This window comes from Anomaloglossus baeobatrachus, chromosome 6 (genome assembly GCF_048569485.1).
Source record: "Anomaloglossus baeobatrachus isolate aAnoBae1 chromosome 6, aAnoBae1.hap1, whole genome shotgun sequence".
Lineage (NCBI taxonomy): Eukaryota > Metazoa > Chordata > Amphibia > Anura > Aromobatidae > Anomaloglossus > Anomaloglossus baeobatrachus.
The window spans coordinates 90371292-90398133 of record NC_134358.1 but is presented as its reverse complement, the minus strand read 5'-3'; the positions used below and the strand labels follow the sequence as shown (position 1 = coordinate 90398133).

The 26842-nt window shown below is 49.9% G+C and overlaps 1 protein-coding gene across 1 annotated transcript in view; it reads right to left on the bottom strand.

Annotated features, from left to right (window-relative positions):
* The window catches only part of C6H8orf88 (chromosome 6 C8orf88 homolog), an 81518-nt gene extending 55015 nt beyond the window's left edge, over positions 1-26503 (bottom strand). Inside the window, exons 1-3 of the mRNA XM_075316267.1 lie at positions 26476-26503; positions 21356-21435; positions 20325-20412 (exon numbers count right to left, since the gene is read on the bottom strand). Coding sequence (XP_075172382.1) covers positions 20325-20412; positions 21356-21424 — 157 coding nt within the window. The 5' untranslated portion in view covers positions 21425-21435; positions 26476-26503. The remainder of the gene's footprint in view (positions 1-20324; positions 20413-21355; positions 21436-26475) is intronic.
* Positions 26504-26842: the final 339 nt, after the last annotated feature.

Here is a 26842-nt window from a genome sequence, read left to right as displayed (position 1 = left end):
GAATGTGTGGGAGGGTGCAGGGAAGGGGGCCAGGGAACTCCACTCACTGTACCCGCACCGCAGGGTGGCAACATGCTGTTCATAGATTTGCATGTCAACATGGTCCTGCCCGTGTTGACATGAAATGACCGGAAGCAGCAAAATCGTGGCAGGAGCAGTCACATGACCACTCTGAGCTGGGGGAGAGGGGCTGAAAGCAGGGCAGGTAAGTGCTCACTGTCTACTTACCTGCCCCAATGTAGCCCAATAGGGAAATAATAATAAAAAAAAAGCTAAATAAGCCGGATAACCCCTTTAAGTCAATGGGTGAAAAAACACTCGACATTCTGCAGATTATTTTCTGCACCAAATCTGCAAGGAAAAAAATACTCCACAAACTACACCAGGATTTTCATTGACTGCTGGCGTACGGATTTGCATGCAGTTTTGTGACAAATACGCATAAAAACTGCAATAAAAACACACTGTGTGCACACAGCCTTACAGAGATAGGAAAGTGTAGCTCACCGTAAATATCCAATGGATCCACAGGTGCACGGATTTCGGTGGCCAGTGGCCACTCTCACAATACAGAAATGGAGAAGTAGACCCAGCACTCTATTCTTCAGTAAAACAATTTATTAGACCATTAAAAAATTAAACAATAAAACGCATGATTTCAACCAATTCAGCCCTGCCTTATGCATTTCGGGCAAAAGTCCTTACTGTCATCTGAAACGCGTAAGGCGGGGCTGGACTGGCTGGAATCATGCATTTTGTTTTATTTTTAAACCTCTAATAAAAGAAATTATTTTACTGAAGAACGGAGCGCTGGGTCTACTTTTCCATTTCTGCATAGCCTAACAGGACCACTCCAAAAAACAAGTCTTTTCCAAGAAGGTTTTAAAGGGAACCTGTCATCAGAAATTTTGCTTTAAACCTAAAAGTTTCCCCCTCTGCAGCTCGTGGGCTGCATTCTAGCAAGGTTCCTGTACTTTTTGTGGCCCCTTTTAAACCAAATTAAATACTTTATAAACTTGTACCTTTTGCTATGTAAATTTTGTAAATCGTCCATGGGGGCGGGCTCTCTGCTGACCGTTGCTGTTCCTTCAGCAGATTTACGCCGCCCCCAACACTGAATTTCATATCTCAGGACGCCGCCCCTGGGCGCCCTTGGTCCTGCGCATGCGCTGTGCGACTGTAGCGGGACTGTGCACTGTGTGCACGTGTGACCGCTGGTGACGTTTTGCGCAGGCACGAGGTTATGGGCGGCGCTGTGAGTGTCATCAGCAAGTGCCGCCCATAACCTCGTGACCGCACTTTCCCCTCTTCATCCAGCGTTCTGCGCAAGCGCTTGCTGGCCAGATGACCCGACGTCACCTCTTTCCCATCTTGCCCTGCTGCAGGGTAAGATGGGAAGGAGGTGACATTGGGTCATTTGGCCGGCGAGCGCTTGTGCAGAACGCTGGAGGCAGTGGGGAAAGCGCGTCCACGAGATTATGGGCGGGCACTTGCGATGCAATCACAGCGCCGCCCATAATCTCGTGCTTGTGACACACGCCACCAGCGATCCTGGCGTGGGCGGCACCTCGGGCGCAGTGGGCGGCGTCCTGATGGATGAAATGGAGCGTGGGGGGACGGTGTCATTGTGCTGGAGGAACAGCAACGGTCACCAGAGAGCCCACCCCATGGACGATTTACAAAATTTACATAGCAAAAGGTACAAGTTTATAAAGTATTTCATTTGGTTTAAAAGGGGCCACAAAAAGTACAGGAACCTGCTAGAATGCAGCCCAGGAGCTGCAGAGGGGGAAACTTTTAGGTTTCAAGCTAAATTTCTGATGACAGGTTCCCTTTAAAGGGAACCTGTCACCAGATTTGGCAACTATAAAGTGCGGGCACCACCACCGGGCTCTTTATATAAAGTATTCTGGAATGCTGTATATAACAACCCAGGCTACTGTGTAAAACGTAAAAAATACTTTTATAATACCCACCCATGGGGGTGGTCTGGTCCAATGAATGTCGCTAATCTCCGGTCCAATGAATGTCGCTGATCTCCAGTCCAATGAATGTCGCTGATCTCCGGTCCAATGAATGTCGCTGATCTCCGGTCCAATGAATGTCGCTGATCTCCGGTCCAATGAATGTCGCTGATCTCCAGTCCAATGAATGTCGCTGATCTCCAGTCCAATGAATGTCGCTGATCTCCAGTCCAATGAATGTCGCTGATCTCCAGTCCAATGAATTTCGCTGATCTCTTGTCCGGTGCCTCCTCTGTGCGGCGATCGTTATCCTCCTTCTTCTGAGGCCTGGGTGTATGACGCGTCCAAGATCATCTACCCAGGCAGACATTGCGGTCTGGCGCAGGCGCACTTTGATCTGCCCGGCTCAGAAGTATTGTAGTGCGCATGCACAGGCGGTCTTTAACCTTTCCTATCTCCTGCTCATTACAGTAATTTGATCTGCCCTCAGTAGGATCAAAGTGTGCCTGCGCAGGATCGCAATGGAGGCCTATGTAGATGATGTAGGACGTGTTATCCATAAGTGGGCTGGGTAGAAGGAGGACAGAGATTGCAGCAGAGAGGAGGGGTTGGACTGGAGAGCAGCAACACCCATCAGACCAGACCACCCCCTTAGGTGAGTATCACAAAAGTGTTTTTTACATTACGTTCTACACAGCGTCCTGGGCTCTTATATACAGTATTCTGAAATGCTGTATATAAGAGCTTACTGGTGGCAGCTGCAGCTTATAGTCACCAAATCTAGTGACAGATACCATTTAAAGGTGAATTTTTCAGCCAGAAAGAAAATAAAAATCCAATACAAAAATTCTTGTGTGAATATGCACTAAACCTAGGCCTCATTAATACGTTTGTGCTTAAAGAGAATGTGTGAGGTGAAAAAGCGCTATTAACCTGCAGATATGAGGTTAATAGCATTCTCAACTTGCCCTGCGCCTGCACTTAGAGCCCCACTGCCGGGAGGAAGTGAACTTTAATCCTCCCGGAAGCTTTAGACTTCTAGTCATAGAAGCGGCGCTGGCGTGGGTTCAGTCAACGCTCTGTGTATGGAGAGCATCAGCTGTAATCACGTTCCCCGCACTAACGGATGGCTTCCTCTAATGCTAAGCAGCTGTCAGTCAGTGCGGGGGACACGGTTACAACCAATATTCTCCATACACAGAGCAGTGACTGAACGTGCGCCATCCCTATGACTAGAAGCCAAACACTGCCGGGAGGAATCAAGTTGACTTCCTTCCGGCAGTGGGGCTCTAAGTGCAGGTACCGGGAAGGTTCAGAATGCTATTAACCTGCAGATTAACCCAGTATCTGTAGGTTAATAGTCTTTTTTTCACTTGCCAAGTTCCCTTTTAAAATGGACATGGTAAAATGGTACTGGTGTCATCAGTGTTTTGGATCAGTGTATGATCCTGGTTTCCATTTTTCCCATCAGTGTTTTTCATGGAAGAATCGTAAAATAAATTTCAAAGCTTCTCCCATACTTTGCAATGTTAAATATGGACAGCACACGGATTATACATTGATGACCTCCGTGTGCTGTCAGGTTTTCTATAGACTTGTATTGACTCTGCTCATCTATGCTGCCAGAAAAAATGGACATGTGAGCAGCACCATAGGTCATAATTTCTTTTTCTGATGTTTTTGGAGTATAAAATGTTGCTAAAGAAAATTTCAAAAGAACGAACTGTGTGCATTTCTATGTAAAAATGACTCGCTGTTCACACGTTCAGGCTTTTGAGCATGTTTTCACCGTTTCAGGTTTCCAAAAACCTCAAGTTCTCAGAAGAAGTGACCCAACTGTTCTCCAGGCATTTTCTGCTCCATATTTTATAATAGAAGTCAACAAAAACACTCAATAATTATGCAGTTTTTGCAGTGGAAGAAGGGAATTTTGTTTACTTACCGTAAATTCCTTTTCTTCTAGCTCCAATTGGGAGACCCAGACAATTGGGTGTATAGCTACTGCCTCCGGAGGCCACACAAAGTATTACACTTAAAAGTGTAAGGCCCCTCCCCTTCTGGCTATACACCCCCCGTGGGATCACGGGCTCCTCAGTTTTAGTGCAAAAGCAAGAAGGAGGAAAGCCAATAACAGGTTTAAAGACAAATTCAATCCGAAGAAACATCGGAGAACTGAAACCATTCAACATGAACAACATGTGTACTCGAAAAAACCAAAAATCCCTAAGAAAACAGGGCGGGTGCTGGGTCTCCCAATTGGAGCTAGAAGAAGAAGGGAATTTTGTTTACTTACCGTAAATTCCTTTTCTTCTAGCTCCAATTGGGAGACCCAGACAGTGGTGTATAGCTACTGCCTCTGGAGGCCGCACAAAGAACTACACTTAAAAGTGTAAGGCCCCTCCCCTTCTGGCTATACACCCTCCCGTAGGAGTACGGATTCCTCAGTTTTAGTACCAAAGCAAGAAGGAGGAAAGCCAATAACAGTTTCAAAAACAAATTCAATCCGATAACAAGATCGGAGAACTTAAGAAACAACATGAACAACATGTGCACCCGAAAAACGAAACCCTAAGAACAAATAGGGCGGGTGCTGGGTCTCCCAATTGGAGCTAGAAGAAAAGGAATTTACGGTAAGTAAACAAAATTCCCTTCTTCTTTTTCGCTCCTAATTGGGAGACCCAGACAGTGGGACGTCCAAAAGCAGTCCCTGGGTGGGTAAAAAGATACCACATGAACGGGCTGTCAGACAGCCCTTTCCTACAGGTGGGCCACCGCCGCCTGAAGGACCTGTCTACCTAGGCTGGCATCTGCTGAAGCGTAGGTATGCACTTGATAGTGTTTGGTAAACGTGTGCAGACTCGACCAGGTAGCCGCCTGGCACACCTGCTGAGCCGTAGCCTGATGCCGCAATGCCCAGGACGCACCCACGGCTCTGGTAGAATGGGCCTTCAGTCCAGATGGAATCGGAAGCCCAGCAGAACGGTATGTGTGAAGAATTGATTCCTTGATCCACCGCGCCAGGGTGGATTTGGAAGCTTGCGATCCCTTATGCTGACCAGCGACTAGGACAAAGAGCGCATCAGAACGGCGCAGAGACGCCGTGCGAGAAATGTAAATCCTGAGTGCTCTCACCAGGTCCAACAGATGTAAACCTTTTTCAAATTGGTGAACTGGATGCGGACACAAAGATGGCAAAGTGATATCCTGATTGAGATGAAAGGAAGAAACCACCTTGGGAGAAAACTCTGGAATTGGACGCAGTACTACCTTGTCTTGGTGAAACACCAGGAAGGGAGATTTGCAAGATAACGCCGCTAGCTCGGACACTCTTCGAAGAGACGTGACCGCCACAAGAAAAACTACTTTTTGTGAAAGCCGAGAAAGGGAAACCTCTTTCAAAGGCTCGAAAGGCGGCTTCTGGAGAGCAATGAGAACCTTGTTTAGATCCCAGGGTTCCAATGGCCGTCTGTAAGGAGGAACGATATGACAAACTCCTTGGAGAAACGTGCGTACTTTAGAAAGCCGTGCCAAGCGCTTCTGAAAGAATACGGATAGCGCGGAGACTTGACCCTTAAGAGAGCTAAGCGACAAACCTTTTTCCAACCCAGACTGCAGGAAGGAAAGAAAAATTGGCAATGCAAATGGCCAGGGAGAAACTCCCTGAGCCAAGCACCAAGCTAAGAATATCTTCCACGTCCTGTGATAGATCTTAGCTGAGGATGGTTTCCTAGCCTGTCTCATTGTGGCAACAACTTCATGAGATAAACCTGAGGCCGCTAGGATCCAGGACTCAATGGCCACACAGTCAGGTTCAGGGCCGCAGAATTCAGATGGAAAAACGGCCCTTGAGACAGTAAATCTGGACGGTCTGGTAGTGCCCACGGTTGGCCTACCGTGAGATGCCACAGATCCGGGTACCACGACCTTCTTGGCCAGTCTGGAGCGACGAGAATGGCTCGATGGCAGTCGGACCTGATTTTCCTGAGAACTCTGGGTAACAATGCTAGAGGTGGGAACACATAGGGTAGTCGGAATTGCGACCAATCCTGAACCAAGGCGTCTGCCGCCAGCGCCCGGTGATCGTGAGACCGTGCCATGAAAACTGGGACCTTGTTGTTGTGCCGTGACGCCATCAGATCGACGTCCGGCGTCCCCCAGCGGCAACAGATCTGCTGAAACACGTCCGGGTGAAGGGACCATTCTCCTGCGTCCATGCCCTGGCGACTGAGAAAGTCTGCTTCCCAGTTTTCCACGCCTGGAATGTGAACTGCGGATATGGTGGACGCTTTGCTTTCCACCCACGTCAAAATCCGCCGGACTTCTTGAAAGGCTTGGCGACTGCGTGTTCCCCCTTGGTGGTTGATGTACGCCACCGCCGTGGAATTGTCCGACTGAATCCGAATCTGCTTGCCTTCCAGCCATTGTTGGAAGGCTCGCAGAGCAAGATAGACTGCTCTGATTTCCAGAACATTGATCTGCAGGGTGGACTCTTCCTGAGTCCACGTCCCCTGAGCCCTGTGGTGGAGAAACACCGCTCCCCACCCTGATAGGCTCGCATCCGTCGTGACCACTGCCCAGGATGGGGGTAGGAACGACTTTCCCTGTGACAATGAGGTGGGGAGAAGCCACCAACGCAGAGAGTCCTTGGCAGTCTGAGAGAGGGAGACAGTCCTGTCGAGGGACGTCGATTTCCCATCCCATTGGCGTAGAATGTCCCATTGTAGAGGGCGCAGATGAAACTGCGCGAACGGGACCGCCTCCATCGCTGCTACCATCTTTCCTAGGAAATGCATGAGGCGCCTCAGTGAGTGCGACTGACTCTGAAGGAGAGATTGCACTCCTGTCCGTAGCGAACACTGCTTGTCCAGTGGAAGCTTCACTATCGCTGAGAGAGTATGAAACTCCATGCCAAGATAAGTCAGAGATTGGGTCGGGGTTAGATGAGACTTTGGAAAGTTGATAATCCACCCGAAACTCTGGAGAGTGTCTAGTGCCACCTTCAGACTGTGTTGGCATGCCTCTTGAGAGGGTGCCTTTATAAGCAGGTCGTCTAGATACGGGATGACCGAGTGACCTTGCGAGTGCAGAACAGCTACTACTGCTGCCATGACCTTGGTGAAGACCCGGGGGGCTGTTGCCAGACCGAAAGGTAACGCTACGAACTGCAGGTGTTCGTCGTGTATGACGAAGCGTAGGAAACGCTGATGCTCTGGCGCAATCGGCACGTGGAGATACGCATCTTTGATATCTATTGATGCTAGAAAATCTCCTTGAGACATTGAGGCTATGACGGAGCGTAGGGATTCCATCCGGAACCTCCTGACTTTTACGTGTCTGTTGAGCAACTTTAGATCCAGGACGGGTCGATACGATCCGTCCTTTTTTGGGACCACAAACAGATTGGAGTAAAAACCGTGACCTTGTTCCTGAAGAGGGACGGAGGTCACCACTCCTTCCGCCTTTAGAGCGGCCACCGCCTGCAACAGAGCATCGGCTCGGTCTGGTGGTGGAGAAGTTCTGAAGAAACGAGTTGGCGGACGAGAACTGAACTCTATCCTGTACCCGTGAGACAGAATATCCCTCACCCAACGGTCTTTGACGCGTGACAGCCAAATGTCGCCAAAGTGGGAAAGCCTCCCACCGACCGAGGGTGTGGGAATCGGAGACTGCAAGTCATGAGGACGCCGTCTTGGCAACGGTTCCTCCGGCTGTCTTTTTTGGGCGTGACTGAGACCTCCAAGAATCTGAGCGTCTCTGATCTTTTTGAGTCTTTTTTGACGAGGAGAATTGGGACCTGCCCGGTCCTCGAAAGGACCGATAACCAGACTGACCCCTCCTCTGTTGGGGTTTGTTTTGTCTGTGTTGCGGTAAGGATGAGTCCTTACCCTTGGAGTGTTTGATGATTTCATCCAAACGCTCTCCAAACAATCGGTCACGAGAAAAAGGCAAATTGGTTAAGCACTTCTTGGAATGAGAATCTGCCTTCCAGTGTCTCAACCACAGGGCCCTACGCAAAACAACGGAGTTGGCTGACGCCACTGCCGTGCGGCTTGTAGCGTCAAGAACAGCATTAATCGCGTACGACGCGAATGCCGCCATTTGCGAGGTCAATGGTGCTACCTGCGGGGCAAATGCACGTGTGACTGAGTCGACTTGCACAAGCCCGGCTGAGATAGCTTGGAGTGCCCATACGGCAGCAAAAGATGGCGCTAACGACGCTCCAATAGCTTCATAGATGGATTTCAGCCAGAGCTCCATCTGCCTGTCAGTGGCATCTTTAAGTGCCGCTCCATCTTCAACTGCAACCAAGGATCTAGCTGCAAGCCTGGAAATTGGAGGATCCACTTTTGGACACTGGGTCCAACCCTTGACCACCTCAGGGGGAAAAGGATAGCGTGTATCTTTAAGCCGTTTAGAAAAACGCCTTTCCGGATAAGCGTGGGGTTTCTGGATTGCGTCTCTAAAGTCAGCGTGGTCCAGAAAAGTGCTTAATGTACGCTTAGGATATCTGAAATGGATTCTCTCGTGCTGCGAAGCTGACTCCTCTACAAGAGGAGCTGGTGGGGAAATATTTAACATCTTATTGATGGACGCTATAAGATCATTAACTATGGCGTCACCATCTGGTGTATCTAGATTGAGAGCGGTCCCAGGATCAGAATCCTGATCAGTTACGTCCGCCTCATCACCCATAGATTCATCTCGCTGGGATCCTGACCATTGAGATGAATGTGAAGGCCCCTCATAGCGAGCCCGCTTAGGTTGCCTGGGGCCATCGTCCGAGTCAGAGTCTTCACCCTGAGGTGTATGTGCCCGTCCCGGAGCTTGGAAGTAATTCAGCTGAGGGGGACCAGGGGGCAATGATTGCACAGTGTCCGTGGCCTGAAGTACAGGCCTAGCTCGCAATGTGTCAAGAATTTGTGACATAGTGAGAGACATTCTGTCAGCAAAAGCCGTAAACTCCGTTCCTGTCACCTGGACAGCATTCACAGGTGGTACACCCTGGGTCACGTCCAGCAGAGGTCCCGACTGTGCAAGTGCCGCAGGGGCCGAGCACTGCACACAATGGGGGTCAGTGGAGCCTGCCGGTAGAAAAGTCCCACATGCGGTACAGGAAGCATATAATGTCTGTGCCTTGGCACCCTTGCGTTTTGTGGACGACATGCTGTTGGCTCTCTGCAATGTGAGAGAGTCTATAGCCAAAGGGCGACCAGCGCTATGCAGTACAAAGTATTTGCAGGAACAAAATACTAAGATTACTACTGGCACAAGAGGGGGTGAGCCCAGAGGGCTGCTTACCGCCCGCTGAATAGCGGGTAAGAGGCGCAGTTCCTTGTCTGGGTCTCCCCGGCTCCCCTCTGTAGTTCAGCGTGTCAGCAGGAATGGCTGCCGGCGTCTGTGGAGAGGGGCGGCCCGTGGGAGTTCCCAAACAAAAGTGCGGGAAACAGTGTCCCCTCTGTGCCTATTGTGAGGGCTGGAGTATGTAAAAACGACTCCAGCCCTCAGCGCTGATGCACTGACCAGCGTCCCGCCCCTCTCCTGACTGGCAGGTCTGGGGGCGGGAACGAACGGAACTAGGCCGCAAAAGCCGGGGACTCGAGTTATCAGCGCGGCCGCCGTAAAAGCGCGGCCCGCGCTGAAGTCCCCGGCGCACCACAAGTGCCAGCCGCGCCGCAGTCCCAGCGGCCGGCGCGACCGTTCCCCAAAAGTGTGCCTGCTTCAGCGAGCTGAATGAGGCCATGGCACAAGCGCCGCAGCGCTGATGTCCCCGGCGCACTACAACACCCAGCATGCTGCGGTGTGAGCGCCAAATGCACGGGGACACAGAGTACCTTGAGGAAGCAGGGCCATGTCCCTGATGTACTCCGCTCCATCCAGCATCTTCTCCAGGGGCTGTAGATGGAGCACGGTCTCAGTGCCTGGAGACCAGTAAATCCCACTTCACCCAGAGCCCTGTAAAAAGGGATGGGGAAGGAATCAGCATGTGGGCTCCAGCCTCCGTACCCGCAATGGGTACCTCAACCTTACAAACACCTCCGACATACAGTGGGGTGAGAAGGGAGCATGCTGGGAGCCCTGTATGGGCCCTCTTTTCTTCCATCCGACATAGTCAGCAGCTGCTGCTGACTAAAAACAATGGAGCTATGCGTGCGTGTCTGACCTCCTTCGCACAAAGCTAAAACTGAGAAATCCGTACTCCTACGGGAGGGTGTATAGCCAGAAGGGGAGGGGCCTTACACTTTTAAGTGTAGTTCTTTGTGCGGCCTCCAGAGGCAGTAGCTATACACCACTGTCTGGGTCTCCCAATTAGGAGCGAAAAAGAAAAGGAATTTACGGTAAGTAAACAAAATTCCCTTCTTCTTTGTCGCTCCTAATTGGGAGACCCAGACAATTGGGACGTCCAAAAGCAGTCCCTGGGTGGGTAAAAGAATACCTCGTGATAGGGCCGTCAAACAGCCCTGTCCTACAGGTGGGCAACCGCCGCCTGAAGGACTTGTCTACCTAGGCTGGCGTCCGCCGAAGCGTAGGTATGCACCTGATAATGCTTGGTAAAGGTGTGCAGACTCGACCAGGTAGCCGCCTGGCACACCTGCTGAGCCGTAGCCTGGTGCCGAAATGCCCAGGACGCACCCACGGCTCTGGTAGAATGGGCCTTCAGCTCTGAAGGAACCGGAAGCCCCGCAGAACGGTAGGTTTCAAGAATTGGTTCCTTGATCCACCGAGCCAGGGTGGATTTGGAAGCTTGCGACCCTTTACGCTGACCAGCGACAAGGACAAAGAGTGCATCCGAGCGGCGTAAGGGCGCCGTGCGGGAAATGTAGATCCTGAGTGCTCTGACCAGATCCAACAAATGCAAACCTTTCTCAAATTGATGAACTGGATGAGGACACAAGGAAGGTAATGTGACCTCCTGATTGATATGAAAGGGGGATACCACCTTAGGGAGAAACTCAGGAACCGGACGTAGAACCACCTTGTCCTGGTGAAACACCAGGAAGGGAGATTTGCATGAGAGCGCCGCTAGCTCGGACACTCTTCGAAGAGACGTGACCGCTACTAGAAAAGCCACTTTCTGTGAAAGACGAGAAAGGGAAACATCCTTCATAGGCTCGAAAGGCGGCTTCTGGAGAGCAATTAGGACCTTGTTCAGATCCCAGGGCTCTAACGGCCGCTTGTAAGGAGGGACGATATGACCAACTCCTTGCAGGAACGTGCGCACCTGAGTAAGTCGTGCTAGGCGTTTCTGAAAAAATACAGATAGCGCTGAGACTTGTCCTTTAAGGGAGCTGAGCGACAAACCTTTTTCCAACCCGGATTGCAGGAAGGAAAAAAAAGTAGGCAATGCAAAAGGCCAGGGAGGAACTCCCTGAGCCGCGCACCAAGATAAGAATATCTTCCACGTCCTGTGGTAGATCTTGGCGGAGGATGGTTTTCTAGCCTGTCTCATGGTGGAAATAACCTCTCGAGATAATCCTGAAGACGCTAGGATCCAGGACTCAATGGCCACACAGTCAGGTTCAGGGCCGCAGAATTCAGGTGGAAAAACGGCCCTTGAGATAGCAAGTCTGGTCGTTCTGGTAGTGCCCATGGTTGGCCTACCGTGAGGTGCCACAGATCTGGGTACCACGATCTCCTCGGCCAGTCTGGAGCGACGAGGATGGCGCGACGGCAGTCGGCCCTGATCTTGCGCAGCACTCTGGGTAACAATGCCAGAGGTGGGAACACATAAGGTAGCCGGAATTGCGACCAATCTTGAACTAAGGCGTCTGCCGCCAGAGCTCGGTGATCGTGAGACCGTGCCATGAAAGCCGGGACCTTGTTGTTGTACCGTGACGCCATCAGGTCGACGTCCGGCATCCCCCAGCGGCGACAGATCTCCTGGAACACGTCCGGATGAAGGGACCATTCCCCTGCGTCCATACCCTGGCGACTGAGGAAGTCTGCTTCCCAGTTTTCCACGCCTGGGATGTGAACTGCGGATATGGTGGAAGCCGTGTCTTCCACCCACGTTAGAATCCGTCGGACTTCCTGGAAGGCTTGCCGACTGCGTGTGCCACCTTGGTGGTTGATGTATGCTACCGCTGTGGAGTTGTCCGACTGAATTCGGATCTGCTTGCCTTCCAGCCACTGCTGGAAGGCTTGTAGGGCAAGATACACTGCTCTGATTTCTAGAACATTGATCTGAAGGGTGGACTCTTGCTGAGTCCACGTACCCTGAGCCCTGTGGTGGAGAAAAACCGCTCCCCACCCTGACAGGCTCGCGTCCGTCGTGACCACCGCCCAGGATGGGGGTAGGAAGGACTTTCCCTTTGACAATGAGGTGGGAAGAAGCCACCACTGAAGAGATTCCTTGGCCGCCTGAGAAAGGGAGACGTTCTTGTCGAGGGACGTCGACTTCCCGTCCCATTGGCGGAGAATGTCCCATTGTAATGGACGCAGATGAAACTGCGCGAAAGGGACTGCCTCCATTGCTGCTACCATCTTCCCTAGGAAGTGCATGAGGCGTCTCAAGGGGTGTGACTGGCCTTGAAGGAGAGATTGCACCCCTGTCTGTAGTGAACACAGTTTGTCCAGCGGAAGCTTCACTATCGCTGAGAGAGTATGAAACTCCATGCCAAGATATGTTAGCGACTGGGTCGGAGTTAGATTTGACTTTGAAAAGTTGATGATCCACCCGAAACTCTGGAGAGTCTCCAGCGCAACGTTCAGACTGTGTTGGCATGCTTCTTGAGAGGGTGCCTTGACAAGTAGATCGTCCAAATACGGGATCACAGAGTGACCTTGAGAGTGCACGACTGCTACTACTGCTGCCATGACCTTGGTGAAGACACATGGGGCTGTCGCCAGCCCGAAAGGCAGAGCTACGAACTGAAGGTGTTCGTCTCCTATAACAAAGCGTAGAAAACGCTGGTGCTCTGGAGCAATCGGCACGTGGAGATAAGCATCCTTGATGTCTATAGATGCTAGGAAATCTCCCTGGGACATTGAGGCGATGACGGAGCGAAGGGATTCCATTCGGAACCGCCTGGTTTTTACGTGCTTGTTGAGCAGTTTTAGATCCAGAACGGGACGGAATGACCCGTCCTTTTTTGGCACCACAAACAAGTTGGAGTAAAAACCGTGACCTTGTTCCTGAAGAGGAACGGGGGTCACCACTCCTTCCGCTTTTAGAGTGGACACCGCTAGCCGCAGAGCATCGGCTCGGTCGGTCGGTGGAGAAGTTCTGAAGAAGCGAGTTGGAGGACGAGAGCTGAACTCTATCCTGTACCCGTGAGACAGAATGTCTCTCACCCAGCGGTCTGTGACCTGTGGCAGCCAAATGTCGCCAAAGCGGGAGAGCCTGCCACCGACCGAGGATGCGGAGAGAGGAGGCCGAAAGTCATGAGGAAGCCGCCTTGGTAGCGGGTCTTCCGGCTGTCTTTTTTGGGCGTGACTGAGTTCGCCAAGAATCTGAGCTCCTCTGATCCTTTTGAGTCCTTTTGGACGAGGAGAATTGGGACCTGCCTGAGCCTCGAAAGGACCGAAACCCTGACTGTCCTCTCCTCTGTTGGGGTTTATTTTGTCTGGGCTGAGGTAAAGATGAATCTTTACCCTTGGAGTGTTTAATGATTTCATCTAAGCGCTCCCCAAACAGTCGGTCACGAGAAAAAGGCAAACTGGTTAAACACTTTTTGGAAGCAGAATCTGCCTTCCATTCTCTTAACCACAAGGCTCTGCGTAAAACTACGGAATTGGCGGACGCCACTGCCGTACGGCTCGTAGAGTCTAGGACAGCATTAATCGCGTAAGACGCAAATGCAGACATTTGAGAGGTTAAGGGTGCCACCTGCGGAGCAGATGTACGTGTGACCGTGTCAATCTGTGTAAGACCAGCTGAAATGGCTTGGAGTGCCCATACGGCTGCGAATGCTGGAGCAAACGACGCGCCGATAGCTTCATAGATGGATTTCAACCAGAGCTCCATCTGCCTGTCAGTGGCATCTTTAAGTGCCGCCCCATCTTCCACTGCAACTAAGGATCTAGCTGCAAGCCTGGAGATTGGAGGATCCACCTTGGGACACTGGGTCCAGCCCTTGACCACGTCTGGGGGAAAAGGATAACGTGTATCCTTAAGCCGCTTGGAAAAACGCTTATCCGGATAAGCGTGGTGTTTCTGGATTGCCTCTCTAAAGTCAGAGTGGTCCAGAAATACACTTAATTTACGCTTGGGATACCTGAAATGGAATTTCTCCTGCTGTGAAGCTGTCTCCTCCACAGGAGGAGCAGGGGGAGAAATGTCCAACATTTTATTGATGGACGCTATAAGATCGTTCACTATGGCGTCACCATCTGGTGTATCCAAATTGAGAGCGGTCTCAGGATCAGAATCCTGATCAGCTATCTCCGCCTCATCATACAGAGAGTCTTGCTGGGACCCTGACCAGTGTGATGAAGTCGAGGGCCGCTCATAGCGAGCTCGTTTAGGCTGTCTGGGACTGTCGTCCGTGTCAGAGCCATCACCCTGGGATGCAAGAGACACCCCCGGATCCCGGAGCTGTTCCGACTGAGGGGGACCAGGGAGCAATGAGTTAACAGTGTCCATGGCCTGAGGTACTGGTCTAGACTGCAATGTTTCAAGAATTTTAGTCATAGTCACAGACAATCTGTCGGCAAAGACTGCAAACTCCGTCCCTGTCACCTGGACAGTATTTACAGGAGGTTCTGCCTGGGTCACCTCCAGCAGAGGCCCCGGCCGGGCAAGTGCCACAGGGGCCGAGCACTGCACACAGTGGGGGTCAGTGGAACCTGCCGGTAGAACAGCCCCACAAGCGGTACAAGCAGCATAGAAAGCCTGTGCCTTAGCACCTTTGCTTTTTGCGGTCGACATGCTGTTGTGTCCTCTGAGAATCTAGGAGGGTATATAGCAGAGGATCCCCAGCGACCGTACAGTGCAATGTAAAGCTGCAAGCATAAAATACAATATACACTTCGGCACCAGTGGGGGTCAGCCCTTGAGGGCAGCTTACCGCCCGCTGAAAAACGGGTGTGTGGGCACCAGAATCCCGTGTCTGGGTCTCCCAGCCTCCTCTCTCCAGCTCAGACTGCACACAGGAATGGCTGCCGGCGTCCTGTGAAGAGAGGGATCGTGGGCGTGCCTCAAACAAAGTGCGGGAAACTGGCGTCCCACTGTGCCCAGTGTGAGGGCTGGAGTATGCAAAGCAGACTCCAGCCCTCTGCGCTGACGTTCTATACAGCGTCCCGCCCTTCCCCTGACTGGCAGGCCTGGGGGCGGGAACGAAATGAAACTAGGCCGCAGAAAGCCGGGGACTCGAGTAATAAGCGCGGCCGTGATATATGCACGGCCAGCGCGGAAGTCCCCGGCGCACCACAAGTCCCAGCTGCGCCGCAGCGAAAAAACTGACAACAGCGGCCGCGCGGCAGTTTCAAATACATGTCCCCTCTCAGCAAAGCTGTAGATAGGAATGGCACCAGCGCGCAGTGCTGTTGTCCCCGGCGCACTAACACACCCAGCAATGCTGCAGTGTGCGCGCGGTCTGTACGGGGACACAGAGTACCTTGGCGTAGCAGGGCCCTGTCCCTGACGATACTCCGCTCCATATCCAGCAGATTCCCCAGGGGCTGTGGACGGAGCGCGGTCTCTGTGCCTGGAGACCGGTAAATCCCACTTCACCCAGAGCCCTAAGGGGGATGGGGAAGGATGCAGCATGTGGGCTCCAGCCTCTGTACCCGCAATGGGTACCTCAACCTTAACAAACACCGCCGACAAAAGTGGGGTGAGAAGGGAGCATGCTGGGGGCCCTATATGGGCCCTCTTTTCTTCCATCCGACATAGTCAGCAGCTGCTGCTGACTAAACAGTGGAGCTATGCGTGTATGTGTGCCTCCTTCGCACAAAGCATGAAAACTGAGGAGCCCGTGATCCCACGGGAGGGTGTATAGCCAGAAGGGGAGGGGCCTTACACTTTTAAGTGTAATACTTTGTGTGGCCTCCGGAGGCAGTAGCTATACACCCAATTGTCTGGGTCTCCCAATTAGGAGCGACAAAGAAATACAGTCCCTGACAGAAGTTCTGTCGCTTATCCATGTTATGTAAATAAAAGCTTATAACCCGATTTTAAATTCATCTATTGGTTTTATAAATTACTCTTTTGAAAGCTGAAACCTCCCAAATTTGGTTTAGGTTATGAAAATAAAGTTGCTGCAAAGATGAAATATTGATCATTTAATGAACACAGGAAGGTCAGATTTTGACAAGACAAAAGTTTTGCCGCCTTGGCATATAATGCACCCAATCCTAGTTTACATCCTCACCTGTGCTCACTAAATGATTGGTTAATTAGTGGGTGTGTATAAAAAGAAACCCAGCACCCCAGACCTTCACTTGAACTGCAACTTGACCTCTGACAACATGCCAAACATCCACCCTGCGACCAAAGTCTTGATTATCCATAGACTGAAGACCAGATCCACTGCAGAGGTGGCTGGCAACTTTAATGTGTCTCAGCGTCAAGTACAAAGAATTAAAAAAAAGATTTGAAGAGACTGGAGATGTTTTTGACTAGCCAAGGTCTGGCAGACCCTGCAAGACAACTGCTCAGGAGGAACGTTTGTTGGTTAGAAAATCCAAAGCCAGCCCCTCTTCCACTGCGGCAGAGCTCCAAAAGGCCTGGTCACCTGAAGTACCTGTGTCAACTAGAACAGTTTGTAGGATTCTGTCTCAAAATGGTCTCCATGGTCGAGTCAGTCCCCAGAAGCCAGCACTAAACAAAAGGCAATTAAAAAAACCATGTGGCATTTGCCAAGTCCCACAGCCTGCTAAACAGATGGACGCTGGAAAAAGTGGCAGAAGGTGGATTTCTCTGATGAATCTTCAGTTGAATTACACCACAGCTGCTGCAAATACTACAGGAGACCTACTGGAGCCTGTATGGATCCAGAAAACAGTTAAGTTTGGTGGTGGAAAGATCATGGTCTGGGTTACATTCAGTATGGGGGTGTGCAAAACATATGCAAGGTGGAAGGCAATATCAATGGCCTAAAATATCAAGAAGTATTAGCTCCCTCTTACATTCCAAATCATAAAAGGGGTCAAATTCTGCAGCAGTATGGTGCTCCGTCTCATACATCCATCTCTACAACAAAGTTCCTCCTGGCAAAGAAGATCAAGGTGCTCAAGGACTGGCCAGTCACCAGACATGAACATCATTGAGCATGTTTGTGGTAGGATGAAAGAGGAAGCTTGGAAGACAAAACCAAAGAATCTAGATGAACTCTGGGAGGCATGTAAGACTGCATTCTTTACTATTCCTGATGACTTCATCAATAAATTGTATGAATCATTGTTGAACCGCATGGATGCAGTCCTTCAAGCTCATGGAAGTCACAAAAAATATTAAATATGGCTCTAATAGCACCACAACTTCATTCACCAATGTTATGCAACATATCTTTGTATTAGAAGTTAATTATTTGTTTGAATTTCACATTACTTTCTGTGGGCGACAAAACATTTGTCTTGCCAAAATCTGACCTTTCTGTGTTCATTAAATGATCAATATTTCAGCAACTTTATTTTCATAACCTAATCCAAATTTGGGAGGGTTTCAGCTTTCAAAAGAGTAATTTATAAAATCAATGGATGAATTTAAAGTCAGGGTATAAGCTTTTATTTATATAACATGGATATGAGACATAACTTCTGTCAGGGACAGTAGTGGAATCTGTATAAAAACTGGATTTTGGCCGTCTGCCTTCTTCACTGCTTACATGATATTTTTGCCCTATGTTTGTAATAGGGCAATCTGCACCATGCTGTAACAAACTCTGGTGCATACAGCCATAATCCTGCCTGGTGCATCCAGCACTTATATAGTCTTTTCTCTACTTGCCATTTTTTTGGAGTGGTAAAAACAGGTGTGTGGTAATTATTCCAGTATCCATATTACTGCTACTGAGTTAAACAGTTGTCATGCGGCAGCAGATCTGTTCCAGTGTGCCAGAATTACTTTGTGCAATATGAGTCATGTGGTATGAATTGCATTGTGTCTGTCTGTGTCACGTTTGCAGCTGGTCATAGCAGCCAAAACGTGCTCTTCTCAGTACTAAAAGTTTGTCATAAAGAGGTTAAATATTTTTGGGACTGCAGTAATTAGTAAAACTGTCATTCTATGCTGAATTTGGAAAAAACACTTGTTATATTAGTGTTATTGAGCGAACGTTTATCGGTCTATTGCAGACATCAGAAAATTAGCAAATTTCACTAATAAACCTAACTTACACTGGGGGTTGAATACTTTTGATTTAAACAGTGTGTCACCAGTTGGGAAAACTCAAAGCCTTTACTAAAACCTTATCATAGGCAGCAAATTACTAAAAATAGAGCATAGTGATCTGGGAACACGACGCACAAGAGGTTAGGGTATGTTCACACGAGGCGGTTTTCACTGCGCTTTTAGCACAGTTTTTACCTTTGTTTTATGCAAATCTATACTAATAAAATGCTGCTGTCCCAGCAAAGTATGAGATCCTAGAAAACACACACAAAGAATGAGCAGGTCAATTCTTTTAAGAATTTTTGTCACGGTTTTTCACCCTACAAGTAGTGATGGGCAGAGTCACAGATACCCAGAACTGATCGCAGCTATCTGGCCAGACACCGGTCCCCATATACGTATATGGAGACCAGAATACGGTGCTTAAAAATGGTGTTAGAAAGGATAGAGGGATTGGAGCAAGTGTGCGAAACTTACCAGTCTCCAGTGTCGCTGTAACTCCTGGCCACTTATTAGCCTCATGCATATGCACTGCTTTCCCCGCAAACCGGCATCTGTGATTGGTTGCAGTCAGATGCGCCGTCAGATGTGCCCCCACCCTGAGTGGTAGCGTCTCACTGCTTGCAGTCACAGGTACTATGTGCGTCTATATTGTGGTGTAAAAATGAATTGGAGTAGTGTCCCCCCATATTATGATACCCAGCGCAGATAAAGCATACGACTACAGGCTGCAGCCCCCAGACGTGCACTTATCTTGGCTGAGTATCAAAATAAGAGGAACCGCAAGTGGCTTTTAGGGGAAAAAAAATAATTATTATTATTAATAATAAATAAATAAATTAAAAAAAAAAAACAACACACAATGTGCAGTCCCCCATCCCCCCACTTTTGATACCCAACTATAATAAAGCCCGACAGCTGCTGGCTGGTATTCTCAGGTTGGGGAGACCCATGCTTACTGGGCCCCCCAGCCTAAAAATATCAGCCTGCAGCCACCCAGGATTGCCATAGGGCTAATAAGGAATTAATGCTCACAGCTGCAACTAAGCCCAAGATTAGTATTGGGGAGGATGTATGAGATCCCCCATTACTAATCAGTAAGTGAAAAGAAAAAAAAAAAAAACAAAACACAAACACCGAAAAAAAAACACTTTTTTTTTTTAAAGAAAAGACAAAAACCCCCACTCTCTTTCACCCCATTAGTAGCCCTTCAAAAAATCCTGCCAGTAATCCACACAAGGTCCCATGACGATCCTGGCTCTGCTACATCTGAAGTGACATTGTGTGATATTTTTTAGGCTGGGGGCCCAATAAGCATAGGTCTCCCCAGCTTGAGAATACCAGCCCTCAGCCTTACCATGGCTGAGTATCAAAACTGGGTGGAAGGGGGGGGGAACCACACGCTTTTTTTATTTTATTTTTTTTTATTACTTTTTTTAAATTAAAAAAAAAAAAACAGCATGCAGTTCCTCTTATTTTATATTATATTATCTTATATTTCCTCTTATACACACGGTTGGAGGCTGTAATCGAATGCTTTATCTGTGCTGGGTATCAACAAAAAATTGGCGCAGAGCCCCCAATATTATATTTATTTTTATACCACAATATAGACGCATATAGTGCCAGTGACTGGAAGCAGTCAAATACGCTACCACTCAAAGTGGGGGGTGCATCTGGCTGCAACCAATCACCGACACCGGTAGGCGGGGGAAGCAGTGCATATGCATGAGGCTAATGAGCGCCGCCAGAAGTAGAATGAGTGGCAGCAGTTACTGCTGCGCCGGAGGCTTGGTAAGTATAGCGCAATTGCTGTTTTTTTTTTTAACTTTTGAACCCACGTGGGGTCTACCCATCACTACATACAAGTCATTAAGGAAATGTAACCCCCCCCCAAAAAAAAAACAACAACAAAACAAACACCAAGAGACTTCCTACCATAAGATAAGGTCTTGTTGCAGGGAAAAAAAAAAAAAGCAGCAAAAAATGCCCCGTGTGAACATAGCCTAACAAACTGGTATTTTCTGGCAAAATAGGCCGGTCATCAAAAGAAATGTGCACTGCTTTATACACAGATTCCTTTTTACCTTTTTTAGCATTTACTGATGGTTTTTCTGTTGGTTTTTCAGTTGCCCCTTCTTTGAACACATCGTGCAGGCCCCCATTAGAGCACCACTACACCAGGAGGAAAATACAGGGGCATTATCAATTTGACCAGAATAGAGCTCTAAATGGACATTATGGGCCATTTTGTAACAAATAAAAAAAAAAAAAAACACAAGCCTTACCACCTGAAATTAAAACAGTTCGGGATTATACATCCCTTCACTCGAGTTTAAAAAAAAAAAAAAGAAAAAGTTTTGCATTTTAAAAAGGACATTTTATTTTTTTTTACCATGGTCTTAAGAACGAAAGGTAGGTAGTTACTAACCCTACGCTTGTTTTACCCAGCGCAGACCTCTGCCAGCACATTGTGTGGCTCCCGCTATAGAGAAGCGGCTTCTCTTCCGCTCTGCTGACGGGGCAGTACTGCGGATGTCATGCTGACTGACTGCCAGCTCCCCACTGCCTGACTGCGGGACACCAGCTGTCAATCAGGATGATGTGGGTAGTCATGCCCCGTCAACAGAGCAGAGCGAAAGAGGAAGAGCTGCTCTGTTGAAACTAAGCAGCAGAATAACCATCAATTCGGAGCCACACTTGTGAGTGACTCGCAGCACATCCAGCCGCAGGAACAGCCCGGGATGGCTCATCAGCGCTCGGTAGGACACCTACTCTGCCCATTAGTTCTTAGACCCATAGTTAATGGTTTGTGACTAGAGGACTCGTCCCCTGCTCAATGCATATGTACAGAATGAGCCCGCACCCTCTAATTGGATTCTGGCTGGGAGTCTGCATACCGTATACTTGTGGCCACATGACCGCCGTTTTTGGCTCTGACACCGGAGAATCCTCGCAGCTCACAGTGAGTGATGTGAGGAGTCACTCGTCTGCAGTCCCATAGGTCTGCAGTCACTGAGTTTAGACGAGACAACCCCTATAAATGCTTTTCATAATCATGAGCAAAATCTACAACACGAAGGTGTGACCCTGAGCCCGCACAGATACTGTGTCTTACCAAATGGCAGTGCTCCTTAATGCGGTCTGTGCAATCATTGGGAAATTTAGCTTTGTCGACGTTCCCCATATAAATGGATCCTGCAAAACAAAGGAAGTAGTTTTATCACAATCTTCTATCCATACTCTCCTGATCAGGCAGAGCCCGTGCTACAACGGTCAGTGGATGGCAGAATACTGGATTTCTATAGAGGAGATATCAGAGGAGCTTCTTGATGCTTTTTCCAATTACCATGTCCCTATTGTGAGGTATCTTACATCATTACAGCCTTTAACCTGTAGAAGTCATTTGCTCCTTCAGTCCCATAGACAATGAATGGTGCTGTACAGTGCACGTCAGCCCACTGCTCAACCCTTACAGGGCATTTCAGACCCCTGTCCTCTGGATTTGTAGGATCCTCGCCCCACCTACCCTGTGTAGAGGTGATAATCTTTTACATTATATAATATGGCTGATTGGAAGAAGACAAATGTATGAGTGATTGTGCTCACCGTGGTCAGGAATACTGGCGCCGGATTGGTCTCGCTGGCTGAAGATTCTTACGGAAGAACAGTCTTCTTCTTGCTTCCATTTTATTGCTCAGCAGCAACTCACAACCTGACACGGTAATGTTACAGTCACTCCATAGGTAAATTCATTCAGTGATTAACACTGGGAGGCTCAGGGCGGGCACAGAAAGCTCCAGGGGGGAGGGGAGGAGTTGACGCCGGGTGGGCACAGAAATGCCCCGGGGGGTTGACGCCAGGCAGGCACAGAAAACCCCGGGGAAGGAGGGGGTAAGAGACGCCAGGCAGGGCACAGAAAGCCCCGGGGGGAGGGGGGGGGAAGAGACGCCAGGCAGGCACAGAAAGCCCCGGGGGAGGGGGGGGGTAAGAGGATGCCAGGCAGGCACAGAAAGCCCCCGGGGGGAGGGGGGGGGGGGGGGAGAGACGCCAGGCAGGCACCAGAATGCCCCGGGGGAGGGCGGGGGGGGAAGAGGACGCCAGGCAGGCACAGAATGCCCCGGGGGAGGGGGGGGGGGGTAAGAGACGCCAGGCAGGCACAGAATGCCCCGGGGGAGGGGGGGGGGGAAGAGACGCCAGGCAGGCACAGAATGCCCCGGGGGAGGCTGGGGGAAGAGACACCAGGCAGGCACAGAAAGCACTGTTTGAACTGGGGCAACATAAAAAAACACTTATAGTCACCTAGGGGGTTGTCCGGTCCTGTGGGTGTCGCTCCCTCTTGATCCGGTGCCTCCTCCATCTTGTGCAGTTGCTGTCCTCCTTCTACTCCTTCCATGTACAGATGGTCTTTAACCTTTCCTCGCGCCTGCGCATTACAGTACTTTTAATCTGCCCTCAGCAGGGCAGATCACAGTGTGCCTGCGCAGGACCACAATGGCGGCCTGTGTGGATAACATAGAACACATCATCCACATTGGGCTGGTAGAAGGAGGACGGCGACTGCACAAGACGGAGGAGGCACCAGACTGGAGAGCAGCCACACCCATCGGACCGGAAAGCCCCTTAGGTATTATAAACTGTTTTTTACGTTATACACAGGGGCCTAGGCTCTTATATACAGTATTCTAGCATACTGTATATAAGAGCTCAGTGATGGTGGCTGCAGCTTATAGGGGCCAAATCTGGTGCAGAAAATTTTGCTATGAAATCTGCGCCTTCTGATGCTTTTTTTTTTTTATGACGTCAATGGGTGGAAGGGCTACAAAACACAGGGAAAAATGCCCCAAATCACATGCTGCTGACTTTTATACCAAATCTGCAAAGTTAAAAAAAATGCAACATGAGCACAGCACTTTCAGAAAGCTCAGACTTTACTAGCGTCACCATAGGCATGCAGATTTTGGTGCGATGTGTCAAGAAATGCCCCGTGTGCACACAGCCTTAAGTCACCACTCTAGGAGGTTTTTTCATACATTGCACAGCTGGAGAGGGTGCTTTAATTTCTAAGGTCCTGTGCCCCCCGTCTGATACTCACCTGACGGCACCTTCATCTTCTAACACTGCTCCTCCGTTCGTCTCTTCGTTGATTTGTGACCTGCCGGCAGCTCCAGTGTTTCATGGGAATGTTCTAGAGGTCATACTCAATACAAGTCTATGAGAGCCTCGCTCTGGCTTTGTCTTGACTCTTATAGAGATGCATTGGGAGCTTGTGTCATAACTTTTTACTTCTCGTCAGTCAGAATTCCGAGCACAAGATGGCGTCGAGGAACCAGAGTGACATTGGTAAACGGCGAAGACGCCAGAAGGTGAGTATAATACAGGGCGCAGGGACCTCTGCTTTAAAGCACCACTGCAGGGATGGGGGGAGGGATAAAACGCAGGAGTGGGGCTTTACCAACAGGTCAGCGTTTGGGTCCGGCACCCTCCGATCAGCTGCGGCTGGCTGTAATGTGTGAGTGGAGCTGGGTGTGGAGCAGCCGGTCAGCCATTACCTGTGACTGTGGGGCGTCAGACCACCGTCCTGACACCAATGACCAGTCCCTAAGGGGACGGCAACGGTGTCATATGTCCAGATAACCCCTTTAATGTGACATTTTTGTAATAAAGTAATCCTAAAAATACACATACATCTCCTTTCTATAAGGCGATGTGCCCACGTGGCTTTTTTTTGTTTTTTGTCATGCGTTTTAATCAATAAAAGCAAGGAAACAGCATCCCAGCAAAGTGTATGGGAATCGTGACTCGCTGGGCACACGTCCTTGCAGATTTTGTTGCTGAAAAAAAAGGAGCAAGTCAATTGTTTATTTCCCGCATTTCTATAATCCCCTGCAATGCTTTATCACTACAGGGGATTATAACGCAGCACTTCGTCTCACATACAGTGCATATAGCATGGTGTGTGAGGCTCTCCGTAGCTCAGTAACCCGGGGTCATCATGGTGATGACCCAGGGTTACTATGGCAGCAATCGGTTCCTTGTGTTTGCATTACAGGGACCTGATTACTAGGGAGGGGTAAGCGATTCCTCTGACTGCCTGATGAATGCTGCGATCGCACCATTCACGAGGATAAGCTGCCGGGAGCGGCGCAGGGACAGCTCCAGGCAGTGAGAACGAGGTCCTGGCTGTAACATCAGCTGCAGGTCCGGCGGCGATCGAAGGGGTACAGTGCAGGAACCCCCGCAATCATCATGACTATAAAAAAAAAAAAAAAAAAACAGGAGAAAAACTCAAATACGCAATTAAAAAAAATGCACGATTTTTTCAATTGTTTTTTTTCCTGCCAAAACAAGCCTCTTTGTGTGCAGAAAAGCAGCAGATAAAGCATCGTGGGTACATAGCCGAACACTTTTTTCCTATTTTTCTTTACATTAGTCAGGGAGGTCTACAGGGTCAATTGACTATAAACTGCCTTATAAAACAGGTCCTCCTACTGATGTGCCAATAAAACGTTATGGCTCTTATAACATGGGGAGGAGTAAAATAAAAAATAAATAATTATTATTTATTTAATAATATGATGAAGAATGACTGCGTCACCAAGGGCCACAGGCTGGGGAGACCGGGACCCTGCTGGGGCTATTCTATCCAGCTAAAGGGCCCCAACCATGGAGAGAGGGCCCCTGGGGTCATAGAGGCGGGGTCTCCGAGAGACCACCATTACTTCACTATGGAAACCGCAATGCTTGTTCTGGATACCTGTCCCCGTCCCCGCCCCCCCCATAGAGCCTGCAGATACCCGTCCCCCCCCCCCCCATAGAGCCTGCTGATTCCCCCCCCCCACCTCCCCATAGAGCCTGTGGACACCTGGCCCTTGACCCCACATAGAGCCTGTGGACACCCGACCCCGCCCCCCCCATAGAGCCTGCGGACACCCAGCCCCCACATGAAGCTACAGTTGCCCAGTTCCCCTTAGAGGAGCCTTTAATCATCCACCCCTTCCTTGAGGAACCTGCTCGTCACCCCCAGACTTCCCCTACAACCACCAAGGGCGCTGTGGCTCCGCACCAGTAGACGTGGCTTATGGGTTCTTTTCCACTTGCCTATAGCTTCTGATGTGAGATAATCAGAAGTGATATGCTAATGACCCTCTGCTGCGTGTGTCAGACAAGGGTCATCTGATTGTGATGCGATCGTATCACAGCCTGAGAGAAGGGGAGGGAGCACTTTCTCCCATCTCCTCCACTGCCTGTCTCTGTGTACGTCACACTGCAGACGGATGACATGAGAGTGCAGTGCGATGTTTCACATGCTCTCAGACTTGTATGGGGATACGTGAGCCGAGACTTGCTGCGATTGCAGAGACCACGATTCGTAACGAAGAAAAGCAAGAGGAGACTACCTCATTGATTAAAGGGAACCTGTCAGCAGATTTGGGGCCTATAAGCTGCAGCCACCACCACTGGGCTCTTATATACAGTATTCTAACATGCTGTATATAAGAGACCAGGCCGCTGTGTAGAATGTATAAATCACTTTATAATAGTTACCTAAACGGTCGTTATGGAGGAGTTGGGTCATGGGTGTCTCCGTTCTCCGGTGTCGGTACCTCCTCTTTCGGCCATCTTTGTCCTTCTTCTGAAGCCAGTATGCATGATGCGTCCTACGTCATACACACTCGCTGGTCCCGCGCAGGCGCACTACAATACTGTGATCTGCCCTGCTCTGGGAAGATCACAGTGCACCTGCGCAGGACCTCAATACCGGCGAGTGTGGATGACGTAGGACGCGTCCTGCACCCCGGCTTCAGAAGGGGGACAAAGATGGCCGAAAGAGGAGGTGTCGGACAATGGAGACACACATCGGACTGTTGTGCACCGGAGCAACCTTCCAGGTGAGTATTATAAAGTGTTTATGCTATACACAGCGGCCTGCGCTCTTATATACAACATGGTAGAACCCTGTATATAAGAGCCCACTGGTGGTGGCCACAGTTTATAGGCCCCAAATCTGGTGACAGGTTCCCTTTAACTGGTGTGAGTCCCATGTTTTCTCGGATCGCGCTCACACATAGAAATCGCAAGCGGAAAAGAACCGTATGATGGGGAAAGAGTAGGTGGGCGCACAGTAAACCGCCAGAAACCGGAGACAACACGGAGCAGCCCGCATTTATCATCAGTGTACTGTGCGGAGAGGAGCGGCCACAGAAATCATCCCCACAGAGGCGGAGGCCCCGTTACCTGCAACAGATCCCTCCGCGCCGCTACCACTTCCTATCTCAGTAACGATACTGGTAACTGCCACCTCCGCGCAGCACGTGACAGAAGTAGTGCGCGCGGGGCCTGTGCGGCGGCTCTGCAGTTACATGGAGTGGCCACAACCACGGCCGTCGCGCAGTGTGAGCTCTGCGGATATCGCCTGTGCATACAGGGCGTGCTAGGAGTAAGTATCGCAGCGGCTTTACCTCTTCTATTGTGTGTGATGTCCCTACATGTGCCTCAGGCAGCATACGGGGCTCTACATAGCTCCAGAGAGCCGGCGCTGCACACAGGATCAGGGAGCCAATAGGAGCGCTGCATACGTGATCAGTTAGAGTACAGGTCACGC